The sequence below is a fragment of the Trichomycterus rosablanca genome, chromosome 1, assembly GCF_030014385.1.
Source record: "Trichomycterus rosablanca isolate fTriRos1 chromosome 1, fTriRos1.hap1, whole genome shotgun sequence".
Classification (NCBI taxonomy): Eukaryota; Metazoa; Chordata; class Actinopteri; order Siluriformes; family Trichomycteridae; genus Trichomycterus; species Trichomycterus rosablanca.
The window spans coordinates 36,003,551-36,022,133 of NC_085988.1; the positions used below are offsets into that span (position 1 = coordinate 36,003,551).

General features: G+C 38.7%; 1 protein-coding gene across 1 annotated transcript in view; it reads left to right on the top strand.

Annotated features, from left to right (window-relative positions):
* Nucleotides 1-18,583, top strand: part of tmem266 (transmembrane protein 266) — a 79,316-nt gene that overhangs the window by 59,393 nt on the left and 1,340 nt on the right. The window contains exons 7-10 of the mRNA XM_063002282.1: nucleotides 8,145-8,260; nucleotides 10,528-10,720; nucleotides 12,570-12,578; nucleotides 18,498-18,560. Coding sequence (XP_062858352.1) covers nucleotides 8,145-8,260; nucleotides 10,528-10,720; nucleotides 12,570-12,578; nucleotides 18,498-18,560 — 381 coding nt within the window. The remainder of the gene's footprint in view (nucleotides 1-8,144; nucleotides 8,261-10,527; nucleotides 10,721-12,569; nucleotides 12,579-18,497; nucleotides 18,561-18,583) is intronic.

An 18,583-nucleotide genomic window follows, 5' to 3' on the forward strand; every position in this document is an offset into this window, starting at 1 on the left:
GTTAAGGGCCTTGCTCAGGGGCCCAACAGTGGCAACTTGGTGGTAGTGAGGCTTGAACCGGCAACCTTTTGGTTACTAGTCCAGTACCTTAACCACTGAGCTATCACTGCCCGGAATATACACTTTGTAGTTCTACAATTACTGACTATAGTCCATCTGTTTCTCTACATGCTTTTTTAGCCTGCTTTCGCCCTGTTCTTCAATGATCAGGACCCCCACAGAGCAGGTATTATATAGGTGGTGGATTCTCAGCACTGCAGTGACAATGACATGGTGGTGGTGTGTTAGTGTGTGTTGTGCTGGTATGAGTGGATCAGACAAAGCTGTGCTGCTGGAGTTTTTGAAATACTGTGTCTACTTACCGTCCACTCTATTAGACGATCCTACCTAGTTGGTTCACCTTGTAGATGTTAAGTCAGAGATGATCGCTCATATATTGCTGCTGTTTGAGTTGGTCATCTTCTACACCTTCATCAGTGGTCACAGGACACTGCACACGGGGCGCTGTTGGCTGGATACTTTTGGTTGGTGGACTATTCTGTGTCCAGCAGTGACAGTGAGGTGTTTTAAAAACTCCATCAGCATTGCTGTGTCTTATCCACTCATACCGGCACAACACACACTAACACACCACCACCATGTCAGTGTCACTGCAGTGCTGTGAATGACCCACCACCCAAATAATACCTGCTCTGTAGTGGTCCTGGGAGAGTCCTGACAATTGAAGAACAGCATGAAAGGGAGCTAACAAAGCATGCAGAGAAACAGATGGACTACAGTCAGTAATTGTAGAACTACAAAGTGCTTCTATATGGTAAGTGGAGCTGATAAAATGGAGTGAGTGTAGAAACAAGGAGGTAGTTTTAATGATATGGCTAATCAGTGTATATATCTTAAGGAAGTGTTCACTAAAAGTAAAGCTATCAAACTAACACAATCTTGATATAATTGATTTTTCTTTTTTCTTTTTTTTTAATTATACAGATATCAAAGTTAAAAGTACTGGTCGATGGCAATAATTACATCCACACAGTACAAACTTTTTTTTAAATCAAGTAAAGCAAAATGTCAACGATGTGATAGTGGTGTGCTAATGTTAATGATATTTACACCATAAATGTGTGGTAATTTGAAGGCTTTAAACAACATGAGGAAATACTAATATTAAAGGGACAAATACCCCAAAACATTATGTATTTAATGATTATGTGGTTTGATTTAGTTTTAAAAAATAACAGAAGGCAACAAGAATTAAAAAACCTATTTTAATTATGTTACTTAAATATACTGTCTATATATGTCTGTCCTTGGAACTTGAATTACTAAAAATAAAGCTTAATGTATTAATTTACTATTAATGCATTAATAAGATACTAATTAATATTAGTCCTATTGCCAATTTCTGTTGTACAATATCCCACCATACGGTATGTTTTTTAAATCCATGATGGCACATGTAGTGGTTGTTTTCACTGTGGTATCAACACAGACTGTTATGCCATAGTTAATTTTAGTCTAGATTAAAAAAAGGAAATTAAGATTTAGAGCAAAGGTGGTGCTTTACTACAGCAAAATAAAAGTATTACATAAAAAATTTCCATACTTCGTTCTGTTTTAGAGAGAGAATAAAATATGTTTCTTTAATGAGACCAGCCAAATTCCCCCACAATGTAAAACTAGCCATGTAGACTATGTGTAACTCACATTTGATCCCATTCAAAACTTGCTTAGTGGTATATTGCATTTTGTTGCCTTGTAACTGTACTGAGCAGTGACAATAAAGGTGACCGACCTACCTGTCTGTCTGTCTATCTGTATGACTCTCAGACTTGTGCTGGTGTAGTGCCCCCCTGTGGGTCATCCCTGTCTACCTCCCATCAGCTTCTGACTGTGCACACTGAATGAGACTCAGAAGTAAAAATAAAATACACCAGCACAAAGTTTATTTATTACACTGTTGCAGTAATTATTATATCAATTATATAAAAACAGGTATCATCAATATAAATGGTCAGGCTATTCACTGACTTCTTGTCTGCAGTCTTGTCAGGTTTAACGGAAAGAATCTGATCCCACTAATGGTCACGCTGGGTTTTTATACAGTATGTCTTAGAGATTCTGCTTAGGTGATTTTGGTGTATGGCTACAGCAGGACCTCTCAAATGTGTGTTCGGAACATTGAGGTGCCCTTACCTGTGGTGATTAATCCTGTTACGTATAGTGTGCATATAACAACTCTCCATTTGAGGTAGATTAATCTTTCATGTGTCTTGCCCCACACCAGTGCTGTACAGACCCTTTCCCTAGCTGGTTGCTGGGTCCTCAGCATATACTATCAAGCACCTACTTGACCTACTTGAGGTGAAAGGCAGCACTCATTACCTTGTGGGTATGCCCCTAGGTTCCAGCCCATCACATTCTGGACCCAGACCTGATCAGGGAATTCTGCCATAACCAAGAAACAGGCTTGGGAACATCGCAGTTCCTAGTGGACGGGGTACAGTGATGAATCGGCCTGTGACATCCTCTTTTGCCTGCAAAGAGGTGCGCAGGTAATAGTGCTCAGGTGCACAGAGCACACTCAGTGCTTTGTGCCTAACACAGCCAATAAGGTAAATGACCGGTAATGTGTTTGCTCTTTAAAACTAAAAAGTAAAAACTAAAAGAGTCTATCGGTGACTAAAAGAGTCTATCAGTGACTAAAAGAGTCTATCAGTGATTTGCTTGTTTATTATCTATTTATGAATTTGGGGTTTAAAGGAAATGCATATGTAATCATGTCATGGCATATTGGTGGAATGACTACCTGGCATGTTGTGTCGATTACACTTCCACCCTAGCGCTCCTGCCTCCTTAGACCTTTAGTTTGCAATATCTCTTTTTTAAGTATTTAGCTTTGTTCACCTTACTGAATAATTCTGTTCAGCCACTGCACTTGGGTCCAAAATCTTAAGGCAGCAAGTCTTTTGTGGCAACCTGTTTTCACCACCCTGTACTGACACCTTCTGGCTGTTCTATCAGATACACCTACCATGGAGTTCTTACACATAGTAGTTCTTTAACTGAGTATAGCCCATCTCCAATATTTATACTCTACTTAATATTTATCTCTAAGCCAGCTTCCACATATTCATTAGTTTAACCATCAGATCGACTACAGCAGTATAGCCCGTTGTTTGTAGTTTGTTTATACAGAGAGCGCTAAAACTAAAAAGTGAGCTAGGTTTAGGAACTCTGGAGTAATTTAATACATAAAGATAATGGGGTAGCACGGTGGCTCAGTGGGTAGCATCGTCGCCTCACAACGAGAAGGTCCTGGGTTTGATTCCCAGATGGAGTGGTTCTGGTCCTTTCTGTGTGGAGTTTGCATGTTCTCTTCATGACTGTGTTTAATATTGAACTTGAACTGATGAATCTTGTGTAATTAGAAATGATCTGTTCTGTCATGAATGTAACCAAAGTGTAAAACATGATGTTAAAATCCTATTATAAAACGGATAGTTCCGGTCCTAAAATCTGATTGGCTGAGCCGCGTTCGAAGCCGTTGTAAAATCCCCGATAAACGCACACCTATGACCACCTCACATCATTCCAGATTAATACGCCACTGAATCGAAAAAGTTAATGTTATTTTCGCCCTTATGTTGCCTAGCAACACTGTTAATCGAACTATTTTGCGTCGCGGAAGAATGCTTTATTGTAAGTTTATACACGATAAATACATTTATGAATTAAACATTACTGTATTTATTATATTTTTTGTTGACCGCCGTTTTATAAAAGCAATAAGCCACTCGAGACCGTGCATTACTGTTATGATTTTAGCACGGGGAAAGAAGTTTTAGGCACTCCGCTTCGCGTCGTGCTAAAATCACAGTAATGCACGGCCTCTCGTGGCTTATTGCTTTAATAAAATAAACTCATTTGCTTAGACAGTATACAGTCACAGTACTGTAAGTCGCTTTGGATAAAAAGCGTCTGCTAAATGCCAAAAATGTTAAAAATGTTAATGTTAAAAAGTAAAGACTTTTAGATCGTTTGTTTAACCTACCATGGAGTTCTTACACATAGTAGTTATTCTTTAACTGAGTATAGCCCATCTCCAATATTTATACTCTACTTAATATTTATCTCTAAGCCACCTTCCAGATATTCATTAGTTCAACCATCAGATCGACTACAGCAGTATAGCCCGTTGTTTGTAGTTTGTTTATTTATTTCTCTAAAACTAAAAAGTAAAGACTTTTAGATAGTTTGTTTAATTTTTTATTGCAAACTGATAAGCTTTTACAGGGAACCGATAGCGTCACCTTAGTGAATGATTCTGTTCAGCCACAGCAGTTATGTCCAAGTACTTAAGGTGGTGAGTCTGCTGTGGCAGCCTGTTTTTACCACCCTGTTACTTAACTACAGTAGAAAACATATATGATAAAAGCTGCCGTTTGACTCAAAGAGCAAGTGAAAATTGGCTGTCACTACAATTAATAAAAAAAAGGTAGTTAAAAAAACACTGTTAAGATATTTTTATTAAGTTTTTGCCTAAACTTAAGTGTTTTTCTTTTTTCTGTTTGTTTAAATGCACATTTTCCCTCCTAGCTATGGCATTTTAGTATCTTCTACAGATTATTCAATAACTACAGTGAATCCATCTCAAACACTGGGAACAATGCAGGAAGACATTCTTGAAGGTTCACCATACCATTGCAGTGCAAAACACATACAGGTGCTGGTCATAAAATTAGAATACCATGAAAAAGTTGATTTATTTCAGTAATTCCATTCAAAAAGTGAAACTTGTATATTATATTCATTCATTACACACAGACTGATATATTTCAAATGTTTATTTCTTTTAATGTTGATGATTATAACTGACAACTAATGAAAACCCCAAATTCAGTATCTCAGAAAATTAGAATATTGTGACAAGGTACAATATTGAAGACACCTGGTGCCACACTCTAATCAGCTAATTAACTCAAAACACCTGCAAAGGCCTTTAAATGGTCTCTCAGTCTAGTTCTGTAGGCTACACAATCATGGGGAAGACTGCTGACTTGACAGTTGTCCAAAAGACGACCATTGACACCTTGCACAAGGAGGGCAAGACACAAAAGGTCATTGCTAAAGAGGCTGGCTGTTCACAGAGCTCTGTGTCCAAGCACATTAATAGAGAGGCGAAGGGAAGGAAAAGATGTGGTAGAAAAAAAGTGTACAAGCAATAGGGATAACCGCACCCTGGAGAGGATTGTGAAACAAAACCTATTCAAAAATGTGGGGGAGATTCACAAAGAGTGGACTGCAGCTGGAGTCAGTGCTTCAAGAACCACCATGCACAGACGTATGCAAGACATGGGTTTCAGCTGTCGCATTCCTTGTGCCAAGCCACTCTTGAACAAGAGACAGCGTCAGAAGCGTCTCGCCTGGGCTAAAGACAAAAAGGACTGCTGAGTGGTCCAAAGTTATGTTCTCTGATGAAAGTAAATTTTGCATTACCTTTGGAAATCAAGGTCCCAGAGTCTGGAGGAAGAGAGGAGAGGCACAAAATCCACATTGCTTGAGGTCCAGTGTAAAGTTTCCACAGTCAGTGATGGTTTGGAGTGCCATGTCATCTGCTGGTGTTGGTCCACTGTGTTTTCTGAGGTCCAAGGTCAACGCAGCCATCTACCAGGAAGTTTTAGAGCACGTCATGCTTCCTGCTGCTGACCAACTTTATGGAGATGCAGATTTCATTTTCCAACAGGACTTGGCACCTGCACACAGTGCCAAAGCTACCAGTACCTGGTTTAAGGACCATGGTATCCCTGGAAAATCTATGGAGTATTGTGAAGAGGAAGATGCGATACGCCAGACCCAACAATTCAGAAGAGCTGAAGGCCACTATCAGAGCAACCTGGGCTCTCATAACACCTGAGCAGTGCCACAGACTGATGGACTCCATGCCACGCCGCATTGCTGCAGTAATCCAGGCAAAAGGAGCCCCAGCTAAGTATTGAGTGCTGTACATGCTCATCCTTTTCATGTTCATACTTTTCAGTTGGCCAACATTTCTAAAAATCCTTTTTTTGTATTGGTCTTAAGTAATATTGTAATTTTCTGAGATACTGAATTTGGGGTTTTCATTAGTTGTCAGTTATAATCATCAACATTAAAAGAAATAAACATTTGAAACAATCAGTCTGTGTGTAATGAATGAATATAATATACAAGTTTCACTTTTTGAATGGATTTACTGAAATAAATCAACTTTTTCATGATATTCTAATTTTATGACCAGCACCTGTATGTGCTTAAACACTTTCACTTACAGCTTCTGCATAATTTTGTGAAGTCTGTGAAAACCAACCAAGAGATAAGTTAAGTCCTAGAACTTCAGAGACATGGTAATGTTCAGCACATTTACCTACCTGCTGTGCCACTGAGCAAATTTTTGACAATAACATGGTAAAAAGAACTAGGAATTGCTATGTGCCCACTTGCAGTGCCCTAATGGGTGGTTTTGGTTAACTACAGCTGGTAATAATCTTAGGTCACATAAGTAGTTCTAGTTTGACTGCACCCAAACTTCAAGGATTAGTGGGTCAGAAAGAAAACCCAAACTGTCAACCTATAGAATGTCTGGTTAAATTTTAAATCCTCAAAACAGGTCTAACATTATAAAAAAACACATGGACACTTAAAAGTTAAAAGTAAGGGCTCTCTTCTTTGTAGCAATATTTAACTGGGGACAGAAAAAGCACCAGTTAGGATACAATGCCACATTATAAATGACAGAATTTTTTACGTCACTAAAATATCGATCTCAAATTTCAGCAGATTTTTTCATTAAATTAATAAAGAAGTAAAAGGTCACAGTAGCAAAAGACTTCCATGTCATATATGTCCCTTATAGAGAATGCTTGACTTTGCATGTTTATTTTTTCACTTTTACTCTTCTGCGTGTTAAAAGAATTAAGGAAGAAAGTATATATGCTGTATGGGCAAAACGTGCTGGGACTACAGTACAGCTTACAAAGCCACTGCTTATAATTCTGTAACGGTTTGCCGCATGCAAGTTTTCCATGCATGGATAGGCTTAGTTTTATAATCCTAGTACTCATTGTGTAATTGAGATTGGAAGTTAAATGAAGTTCTAATTTTGTTCCAATTTCATTTTGTAGCAGCAGAAATGAGTCTGGCCTAAACTCAAATTGAGCATTTTAGTCCATCCAGCAAACTGCTGAGAAAGCAGCTACCAATGAACAGTCCAATAATCAGTTCAATAAGCACACTCATTGGTTTGTGTGGTGCCTGCTGGGTTTAAATGCTCCTATCTTGATAAAAAGAGCAGACTAGACATGGTGAGGTCTCCTAATAAGCTGCCCAGGTAAGATGCCCATTTCAAAATCAACCTTCATGCAGCTTTCTGTTTTGTAAAGCTACACAACCTGATTGACTTGTTATCAAAGGTGTACGCTGGGTTGCCAGTTTTAATTGAGACATCTACCTTGCACTGACACCCTCTGGCTATCCTATCAGGTGCACTTACCTTATGGGAGTTCTTAGTTCCAGTGGTTATACCTTAATTGAGTGTAGCCCATCACTAATGTGCATATATCTCTAAGCCAGACTCGCATATCCATGGTTGCCAGGGACCACTGTAAAACATACTGTATATGGGTGGTTTAACTGGTTTAAATATCTTTCAGATCTACTAAAGCAGCAAAGCCCATTGTGAGTAGTTTATATAGCTAATGCAGGCCTTCTGGTAATCTTTAGGATTTTTTGCCACTCAGCCAGTAAAAGAATATTGTTATATTGTGCCTACAATGTCCCAAAGGATAATAATACCATAGTTTCTATAAGATTATTTACATTTTAAATATGTCCTTTAAATAAGTGTTTGTACTGAAAAAATTAAATCTGGAAAGTGGAAGTTCCTTTTCTTGAATTGATGGGGTAGAGGAGAGGCCTTATAAACAGTGTTTAGCAGCAAATGGACCTCGGTGTGTAATTGTAGAAGCTCTACCTATATGGAAGGTGCACTTGATGTCAGTTAATTGTTGGTTTTTGGTAGGTGTAGCTGATAAATTGACTTCTAAGTGTATGTGTGAAAAGTGGCTTATTTAATGGTATTTTTCTGTTTATTTTTATTCTGTTTATAGCATACGTGCTGCAAGTGAAGGTGGACATGGAGATGGAGCTTCAACAATATGAGAAAGCTAAAGCTGTGCAGGAGGAGCAGCTAGAGAGACTTACTCAGATCTGCCAAGAACAAGCGGTAAATAACGGTTATCTTTCTAACAATTCTACCTTTAAACACAAGCAATATTCAGTCCCAGTTCTGGGGAATTTGTCCACTGTGCTAGTGTATGTTTGAGTATTTCTATATCTAACACACCAGTGTAGTGAGTAGTGCCTTTTTTTAAATAAGCAAGGAGCATAAGCAGCCAAAAAGAAAAATGCAGTATATAGATTCTCATGACTGAGACTGAGTATCATATCTAATAATTTGGCACCACGTATTAACAGAAAACATATAAAATCAGGGTATCACTTACTACAACTCCAATCAGAAAAAGTTGGGACAGTATGGAAAATGCAAATAAAAAATGCAGTGTTACTTACATTTACAGTTCTATTTCATTGCAGACAGTATGAACCCCAGATATTTCATGTTTTGTCTGTTCAACTTCATTTCATTTGTTAATGTACACCCATTCCAGGCATTTCAGGCCTGCAACAGATTGAGAGAAAAACTACTTGGAACATACAAAAAATTTTTTTTTGGACTTTAATGAGATGTTGCGTGACTTCAGGCCATAAAATATAAAGTTAAATATTTTATAACTATAACAAAACAAAAAATAAACATATATACAAATTATAATGTATATAGCAAAAACTACTAGAAATCTTTCGGTTGTTGTTATTTATTTGGTGGTGTAGCTTTTATCTGGTAATATATTTTTCTGCCAGCAGATGGCAGCAAATCCACGTAGAACTCAAAGCACCTCACTGCTAAATCAAGTAATCGTTATCCTCATTTGATTACAGTGAATCTGCAGCTTATACCAAAAATGTTTGCATTTACATTTAAGGTGTTTAGTAAATTACTATTGTAAACAATTACTAAACAAGCAATTAGTGTTTAAGGGCCCTGCTTAGGGGCCTAACAGTGATAGTTTAGTGGTGGTGGAAATGAACAACATTCCAATAACTAGTACAGTATCTTAATGGCTGAGTCACCACTGTTTATGTTTACAAGAGAAAATACCCTGAACAGGTTGCCAAGTCATAAGTCATAATACACTTAATCATTTACGCCTGTGTTCAGTTTAGTCACTAGTCCAGCCGTTCACATGTTTTTGTAAGGTGGGAGGAAACCACTAATAAAACACATCAAATACAGACTGTAACTGAAGCTCAGAATTCAACTGGTGAGTCACAATAAACATATTTACTAATTTTGTTAACTCTTTAAAGGTGTTATTTTTATTATGTGATTGATTATGTGATTCGTGCAGACTACATTTTTTTTCTCTTAAAATATGCATCAGTATTTGCAGCTTTAATTTTATCTGCAATAAAAATTTACACAATTTGTGATTGTGGCTCTTAAATTGACAATTTTTATTTTCAATTATGCTAAATATTCTCAGGATTTTTAAGGCAAACTGAATTTTTGGTCCATAAAAATATCGCCTGAGTCCTGAAGACCTGGGTTTGATTGATTAGTTGTTCACCCTTTGTCTGTTTGCTACCCGGGTAGTACTTTAGTTTCCCCCCAGAAACATGCAGTATGTGGATTGGCTGTTCTAAGTAGCCACTAGGTGTAAATAAGTGAGTAACTGGGTAGGTGTAGAGTGCTCTGCCATAGATTTGTCCCTTATCCAGGGTGTTTTCCTACAGGGTGCCACCAGTTGATGAACTTGTAAATATGCAATGTTGCATGATGTAAAAAAAAAAAAAAAAGTTAATAGATTGTCCATCGTTTGGTTGCACAGTGACTGTACAAATGTTTCTATCAGACTTACATTTAGCTCTGAAATAATGCAGTGCCTGGCAAATCTTGCAAGTGTTGTTGAATTTGAACACATTTCTGAATGGACTAAAAATCTACTAGTTATTTGCTTTCCAGGTCATCCCTCATGTTTTAATACGTAAACGCATCAATCCAACATGCTTGGGTTGTTGAAATGGTAATTCGTGCTAAGCTAAGCTGACAAGTCATATTAGTACCGAAATTCCATCTATTTCGGCAAGTCTTATTTACATAATCAATAGAAGAGAATTAATGAGATAACGAGAGTAAGGTTCAAACACCAACTATGTATGATGAAATTTATCACTTTCAACATCTGGGTCAGAAATCAATGTAGTTAAAGGATTGATTAGCTACAATAAGTGGTGTTCAATTTATTGTAAATGCTCACCTCAGAGGTGTTCTCAGCAGAAATGGCCTATGTGCTTCTGTCACAACACAATTATGTACAAAAAGTAAACTACAGACTTAAATGTTTATATGTCAATGTCATTTTTTTTTAGTTTGAGATCAGGCAGTTGCGGGCTCACTTGGCACAGCAGGATTTGGATCTGGCTGCAGAGCGTGAAGCTGCCATGCAGATTCACCATGTGTGGGGGAAGCAGAACAGCAGCTTTCAAGAGGTTGATGGTCTGGGACCTGCAACTTCAGATAGTGAAGCCAGAGGAAAGAGCAATGATCCAGGAGCTCCTGCAGGTAATAATCCCCCAAAGAAGAGGTCAATAGAGTTTCAAAAGTTGGGAGATTTTGTAAAACGCAATAAAAAGAAGAAATTATGATTCGTACATTTTCTTGAATCTTTATTTAACTGAAGAAAAGTAGAAAGAAAAGATTTTCACTGATTTTGTATTTTGTAAATATAAACACATTTAGAATTTGACACCTGCAACACACTCAGAAAGTTCCTTGATGCTTTTGTGGACAACATGTGGCTGTATTGATCACAGTAGCATGACAGTTTCTCACAGCAGTATCATTTGAAGGCTCAAAAGTCATGCACATTCAGTAGTGGTTTTCGTTCTTGTTCTACACAGACTGAGATTCTTCCAGATTCCCTCAGTCTTCTAACATATTATATCGACCAGCCATAACATTAAAACCACCTCCTTGTTTTTACGCTCACTGTCTATTTTATCAGCTCCACTTATCATGTAGGAGTTATTGTAGTTCTACAATTACTGACTGTAGTCCATCTTTTTCTCTGCATACATTTTTAGCCTGCTTTCAGTCTGTTCTTCAATGACCAGGACCCCCACAGTACCACCACAGAGTAGATATTATTTAGGTGGTGGATCATTCTCAGCACTGCAGTGACACTGACATGGTGGTGGTGTGTTAGTGTGTGTTGTTCTGGTATGAGTGGATCAAACACAGCAGCGCTACTGGAGTTTTTAAATACCGTGTCCACTCACTGTCCACTCTTAGACACTCCTACCTAGTTGGTCCACCTTGTAGATGTAAAGTCAGAGATGATCGCTAATCTATTGCTGCTGTTTGAGTTGGTCATCTTCTAGACCTTCATCAGTGGTCACAGGATGCTGCCCACGGGGTGCTGTTGGCTGAATATATTTTTGGTTGGTGGACTAATCTTAGTCCAGCAGTGACAGTGAGATGTTTAAAAACTCCATCAGCGCTGCTGTGTCTGATCCACTCATACCAGCACAACACACACTAACAAACCACCACCATGTCAGTGTCACTGCAGTGCTGAGAATGATCCACCACCCAAATAATACTCTGTAGTTGTCCTGTGGGGGTCCTAACCATTGAAGAACAGGGTGAAAGCAGGCTAAAAAAGTATGCAGAGAAACAGATGGACTACAGTTAGTAATTGTAGAACTACAAAGTGCTCCTATATGGTCGGTGGAGCTGATAAAGTGGACAGTGAGTGTAGAAACAAGGAGGTGGTCATAATGTTATGCCTGATCACTGAGAAATGTTCTTTTTGACCAGACTCACAATTTTCTCATGAAGTCTGGAACACAGTGGTCAACCACGAACCATCTCTGCTTGAAAGACTGAGCCCTTGGTGGATCCTTTTATACACATTTAAAATTCAACTGTTATTAATTCACCTTCTTCCAAACACTGTACCTTTTTAATGCTATCAACTTTTATTTTGCATCAACTCCAGAGGTGGAAAGAGTACTAAAATACTGTACTCAAGTAAAAGTATTATTACTTTAATGAATTTTTACTTAGGTACGAGTAAAATTACTAGTCTAAAAATCTACTCAAGTAAAAAGTAACTAATTTAAGATGTACTCAGAGTAAACGTTACTTAGTTACTTTTTTAACAGGAGAGGGTGTCTCTCCTGTGTAATGCAAACAGGACAAGTGGATATATCTCACAATAGTTGTTTATAATTAAAATATAATAGAAAAAAACATGTTGATACAACATTTAAAACATTTAGGGATGTATAATAAAGCAATAAGCCACAAGAGACCGTGCGTTACTGTGATTTTAGCACGGGGATGACGTTTTTGGCACGATGCGAAGCGGAGTGCCTAAAACTTCTTTCCCGTGCTAAAATCATAGCAGTAACGCACGGTCTCGAGTGGCTTATTGCTTTTATAAAATGGCGGTCAACATAAAATACAATAAATACAACAATGTTTAATTCATAAATGTATTTATTGTGTATAAACTTACAATAAAGCATTCTTCCGCGACGCAAGGTAGTTCGATTAACAGTGTTGCTAGGCAACATGAGGGCAAAAATAACATTAACTTTTTCTTTTCAGTGGCGTATTAATATGGAATGATGTGAGGTGGTCCTAGGTGTGCGTTTATCGGGGATTTTACAACGGCTTCGAACGCGGCTCAGCCAATCAGATTTTAGGACCGGAACTATCCGTTTTATAATGTGTCATTTTAGTATAGACCATCCCATGAAACATAAAACTGTATAACCACTGAAGTTGGCATTAATTGTGGATTCTGTAGACCAGCCTTCTTTTCATCACCAACAAATACGAAACAACAGTCATACTGCAAATCTCATAACTCAAAACAAGTCAAGATTACAAGTGTTGTGACTTTCACTAAATGACCCAAAGAAAACCTTCAAGATGTATGTCAAACTTTTAAAATCACCCTTCCCTACTCTATACCTAGATTACAGCTCCTTTATTTTAGCACCAGTTTATTTTCCATCGCAGAATTCACTGCAGCAGTTTCCCAGACGCGATTGTTTTTAGTGTTTTTTTTTTTTTTACTCAGTAATGGATGTTATTTAAAATGCAAAACATACTTAAGTAAAAGTAAAATTACTGATTTTTAAAATCTATTTTAAAAAGTACAAGTACACAAAAAAAACTACTCAATTACAGTAACGCGAGTAAATGTAATTCGTTACTTTCCACCTCTGATCAACTCTTATTTTGCCTATGTCCCAACTTTTTGGGAGTGTGTTGCAGGCATTAAATTCTAAATGTTTATGTTTATTTTGTTAATGTTTATGTTTACAAACTACAATGAAGTTGATCAGTAAAACAAAGGTTCACAAGAATTAACAAATCACAGATTCTTCTTTTATTAAATTTTACAAAATGTCTAAACTTTTCTGGAAATGGGGTTTGTATTCAAGTCTAGGTGGAATATGAGTGAGTGTAAGTATTTGATTCATGCATGTTGGGAGAACACTGGAGTATCTGAAGGTACCCTGTCCCTAAATAGATAAATGATGATTTTCCCTTGTTGTGTTTGTTTTAGAATACAAAAAATGGACAAAGTACCAAAAACGGGTAACAGCACATTAATTTTAAGAAGGCTTTAAAGTACAAGGCAATCCCTACCTTCAGAAGAGCTTTAATCCTTCTTAAAATTTTGCTATACAAGTCCTAAATTGTTTATGGTGGTATGTTGGATCATTCTTTAAGAAGAAAATTATATAGTTTCTTTTTTTATGAAAAAGTTGGCCATACCTTTTTCCAATATAACACTGATTGCTTTGTTAGGTAAAACACTAACAAAACAAATAAAGACTAAGAAGGTGAGAGCACACCAGCTGTTTAACCCACCAACATACGTCAACGCAATTCCAGACCAATGCTTCTCCCTCGAGCTGGCCAGTTGGGAATGCTTTTTGACAGGCATTTGGTACATTTACATTTTCGGCATTTAGCAGACGCCTTTATCCAAAGCGACTTACAGTACACAGTCTAAGCAATTAAGGTTTAAGGGCCTTGCTCAAGGACCCAACAGCCACAACCTGTGGGGGGCTTGAACACAAACTGTGGTGGGGCTTGAACCAGCAACCTTCTGATTACTAGTCCAGTACCTTAACCACTAGGCTACAACGTCCCTATTAAGCACCTTTGGTAGCTTAATATTCTCCTCATCCATATCGGCAGAGTGGGGCAGATGGGCAAAAGTAGGACCTTGGCTCCATTCATGCTCCTAGAACCAGTTGTCTAATTTGATTTCTAGGTCAAACAGAAGCTCCAAATAGAGTGGCGGGTCACAATAAACACTGTAGCAGGAACCTCCTGTTTCCTCATCCTATTGTTTGGGAGTGGCAGATGGTGCTCAGGATGGTGAGTGGGGTTTCTCAGATGTAGAAGGAAGGTTCTCACTGGAGGGATAAGATGCTGGTGCCACAGACTGGGTCTGGACTAGGGTGTGCTTGTCAAGCACAATGCAAAGACTCAGCACTGCACTGAGCTGAGAGCAGGGCTTTATAGTGGTGAGCTCAGGTGTGGGGCATTAGCGTTAATAAGTATGGTAGTTTATTTAGTGCTTTGTGATGAGGTAATGAAGTGGTAATGGCAGGTTAAACCCTAACACATTTACAAACTTTTGTTGATTTTGGATATTTGCTCAAAATTCATGCACATTTGAAAGGAAACATGCCTTGTCCCCTCTATGTGAATGACTGTAACAAACACTGTTGTCAAGATCCCAGCATATGCAGTTGGACTGGCTATGTTTTCTGCACATGATGTCAGCTCACGTTGGGATCTTTACAGCATGTTACAGCTAAGATGCTCCACAGACACAGTGCTCTGTGCATTGGGCCATGTTTCATCTAAAAGAGTACTCAGATATGGCACAAACATCTGTTCCTTTCACCTGAAAAAAACACAGCAGTCTCCCAACAAGCTACACTCCGGCCCCTGGAGACTGTGGACGTAGGACCTTTGCGTGTGGCTTTTCCTCCTCACGACAGCAGTCAGACAAAAAGAGCTGTCAGAGCATAGCCTGACCTCAAGGGAGCATTCAGAGAAAAAGGAGAGAGAGTGAGACTACCCTGAGGGCAAATATGTTTTAGTGGTCATCTCTTATTTACGGTATTGTTGGAGTTGGACTGAGGCGAAGACATTTTTTCTGTTTTCAATGACATAATGAACTTCATGGACATGCTTCTGATTGATTGTGACATGGATATGCTGTGCTAGTGTAGTGATATTTATTGCCATTTCTCACGTTGAGAGAATCTAAAGCTTAATGGTTTAAATCACTACTTTGCATGTATCCTCACCAACTAAATTCTTGACATTTCGAAAGTAGATAGGAAAAGCAAATAAAGCCAGCGATAACGTGATCAGGTCTGGACTGGACACTAAATTTAAAGCCAGACAAGTTGTCAGGCCAGGAGGTCAAAGCTTAGAGTGAACACCGCAACAGTACAGGGGTATTAAATCACCTGATACTGCCTCTCTTCTCATCGTCTCTCCCTCTTTTTCTAATTCTATCTGTCTCACACTCCCTCATACTTTCTCTCCATCCTCTCCACCTCTCTCTTTTTCTCTCTCTTACTGAGTGCAGAATAAAAGCAGACAGCTTTTATCCATGGTGTGCTCCTCCTTCTCCTCATTTCTTATTTATCCCACAGTGATTGTCTGGCCGGTGTTTTAGGCTGCTACATCTTTCCTCCAGGGCCACTGTCATATGAATATTTCAAACAGTAAAAAATGAATGACATAAAGGCTGTGTTGGGCTCGTGTCTCTGGAGATGAAAGAGAGGCACTTAGAGAGCGGCATCCTTACCACTCTGCCAAGTGGATTGTAAGCTCTTTCATCCGGAATCTGAAGCCTTACCACCCTTACCTGACCAGCATGAATATTGTGAGGCATTGAAACAATAACCTTTATCTTATTATTCTGTGATTTGTAAATATTAAGCTATACATTTTCGTGCTTTAGAATTCAAACATCACTTACCCCGATCAGCCATAACATTAAAACCACCTCTTTGTTTGTTCACACACTGTCCATTTTATCAGCTCCACTTACCATATAGTAGAAGCACTTTGTAGTTCAACAATTACTAACTGTACCTTTTTAGCCTGCATTCACCCTGTTCTTCAATGGTCAGGACCACCACAGAGCAGGTATTATTTAGGTGGTGGATCATTCTCAGCACTGCAGTGACACTGACATGATGGTGGTGTGTTAGTGTGTGTTGTGCTGGTATGAGTGGATCAGACACAGCAGCACTGCTGGAGTTTTAAAATGCTGTGTCCACTCACTGTCCACTCTATTAGACACTCCTACCTAGTTGGTCCACCTTGTAGATGTAAAGTCAGAGTTGGTCAGTTTGAGTTGGTCATCATCTAGACCAGGCATGTCCAAAGTCCGGCCCGCGGGCCAATCGCGGCCCTCTTTAACGAGTATTTCCATTGGCTGCTAGACCTGTCAATCAAACCGCATATCTCCGCCTCCTTCCCCTCCGGTACTGTTTGAGAAAGAAGTGAAACTCGTTTGCTGTGTGATGTTTCATCTCTACAGTTTATTCAGGTTATTCAATCACATGGTTATAAACATGATTTATATTTGTCATGTTTGTAGTTTTTTAAAAACACATTTGTATCTGATATTTATATGGACTAAGTGTTTACACGGACTGTATTTATTAACACAATTGAACTTTTTAATAGCAGTAAATAACATGATTTACAAAGTAAAGATAATGTCTGGTAACTTGATTGCTTCAGGTATTTATAGGTATTTAAATGGTAATTTAGAACAGTATTTCCCAGTCTTGTTTCTGCACATTACAGTATTAAAAGGTTTTCTTAATAGATCTGTGAAATAATCCTATCTGTGTTTTGATGTTTTATTGATGCATTATATTAGATCACAATATTTAGAAAAGCATGATTTCTGAGTTAGCCAGATAATGTCAAGGATTGTTCAATATGAACATCTTTTTTCTCTTTTGTCTTATGGTTCTGTATGCCAAGAAAAAACTCCAAAGGTAGCCATGCATTGTTATAGTTTAAACCCAAACCATGTTTGGCACCTGAATGTTTACATTTGGTTGTTGTTTGCTGTGTGAAAATAAAATGATTAAATAACAGCATATTATATGCATATTTTATTGTTTTATATATGTTTTCCCCTCTTTTTTCCCCCCCATTTTTTATCCCCCAGTCTAGTTGTGTCCAATTACCCTGATTGCGTCCTCTATACTGATTCGACCCTTCACCGCTGACTGAGGATGCCTCTCAACTGACATACACCCCCTCCGGCACGTACAGTCAGTACAGATAGTGCACCTGCACGAGTCGAGTTCATATACTTGAGGGGCACTGTGTATGGAGGGCCACACCCCCATCAGCATTATTCCTCAGCCCTGTGCAGGCGCCATCAGTCAGCTAGCAGGGGCCACAGTCGCACCAGTTATGAGGACCTATGATCAAATTTTCTTACCCTCTAACCCTGAACAACAGCCAATCGTTCATACTGCCGCCCAGCCCAGTTGGAAAGGCAGAGCTGAGATTCGATACGATGTATTCGAAACCCCAACTCTGGTGAGCTAGTGTACTTTACCGCTGCACCACCTGAGCGGCCTGCATATTTTATTGTTTAAAATAATGTCATCAGGGACTGTTGGCCCTCGGGCACTTTCACATTATCAAATCTGGCCCTCCTAGAAAAAAGTTTGGACACCCCGATCTAGACCTTCATCAGTCGTCACATGGGGCGCTGTTGGCTGGATATATTTTTGGTTGGTGGACTATTCTCAGTCCAGCAGTGATAGTGAGGTGTTTAAAAACTCCATCAGCATTGCTGTGTCTTATCCACTCATACCAGCACAACACACACTAACACACCACCACAATGACAGTGTCACTGCAGTGCTGAGAATGACCCACCACCTATTCTATTCTATTCTAGATGAACTACAGTCAGTAATTGTAGAACTACAAAGTGCTTCTACATGGTAAGTGGAGCTGATAAAATGAACAGTGAGTGTGGAAACAAGGAGGTGGTTTTAATGTTATGGCTGATCAGCGTATATACAGGTGTACAGTACAATGAAATTATTTTTCCGCATATCCCAACTCGTTTAAAAGCTGGGCTCTGAGCGCAGGGTCAGCCATTGTACAGCGCCTCTGGAGCCAAGAGCGTTAAGGACCTTGCTCCAACAGTGGCTGCATGGCAGAGCTGGAACTGTCCTCTGTCTACTGTCCATTTGTACATTGTCATGCTATATGAATGACTGTTTTTGTTTCATTTCAGAAAGCATTGTTCAAGATGACATGAACAATTACATCAGCCAATACTACAGTGAGCCAAGCAGTGGTAAGAGACATAATTGTAATTTA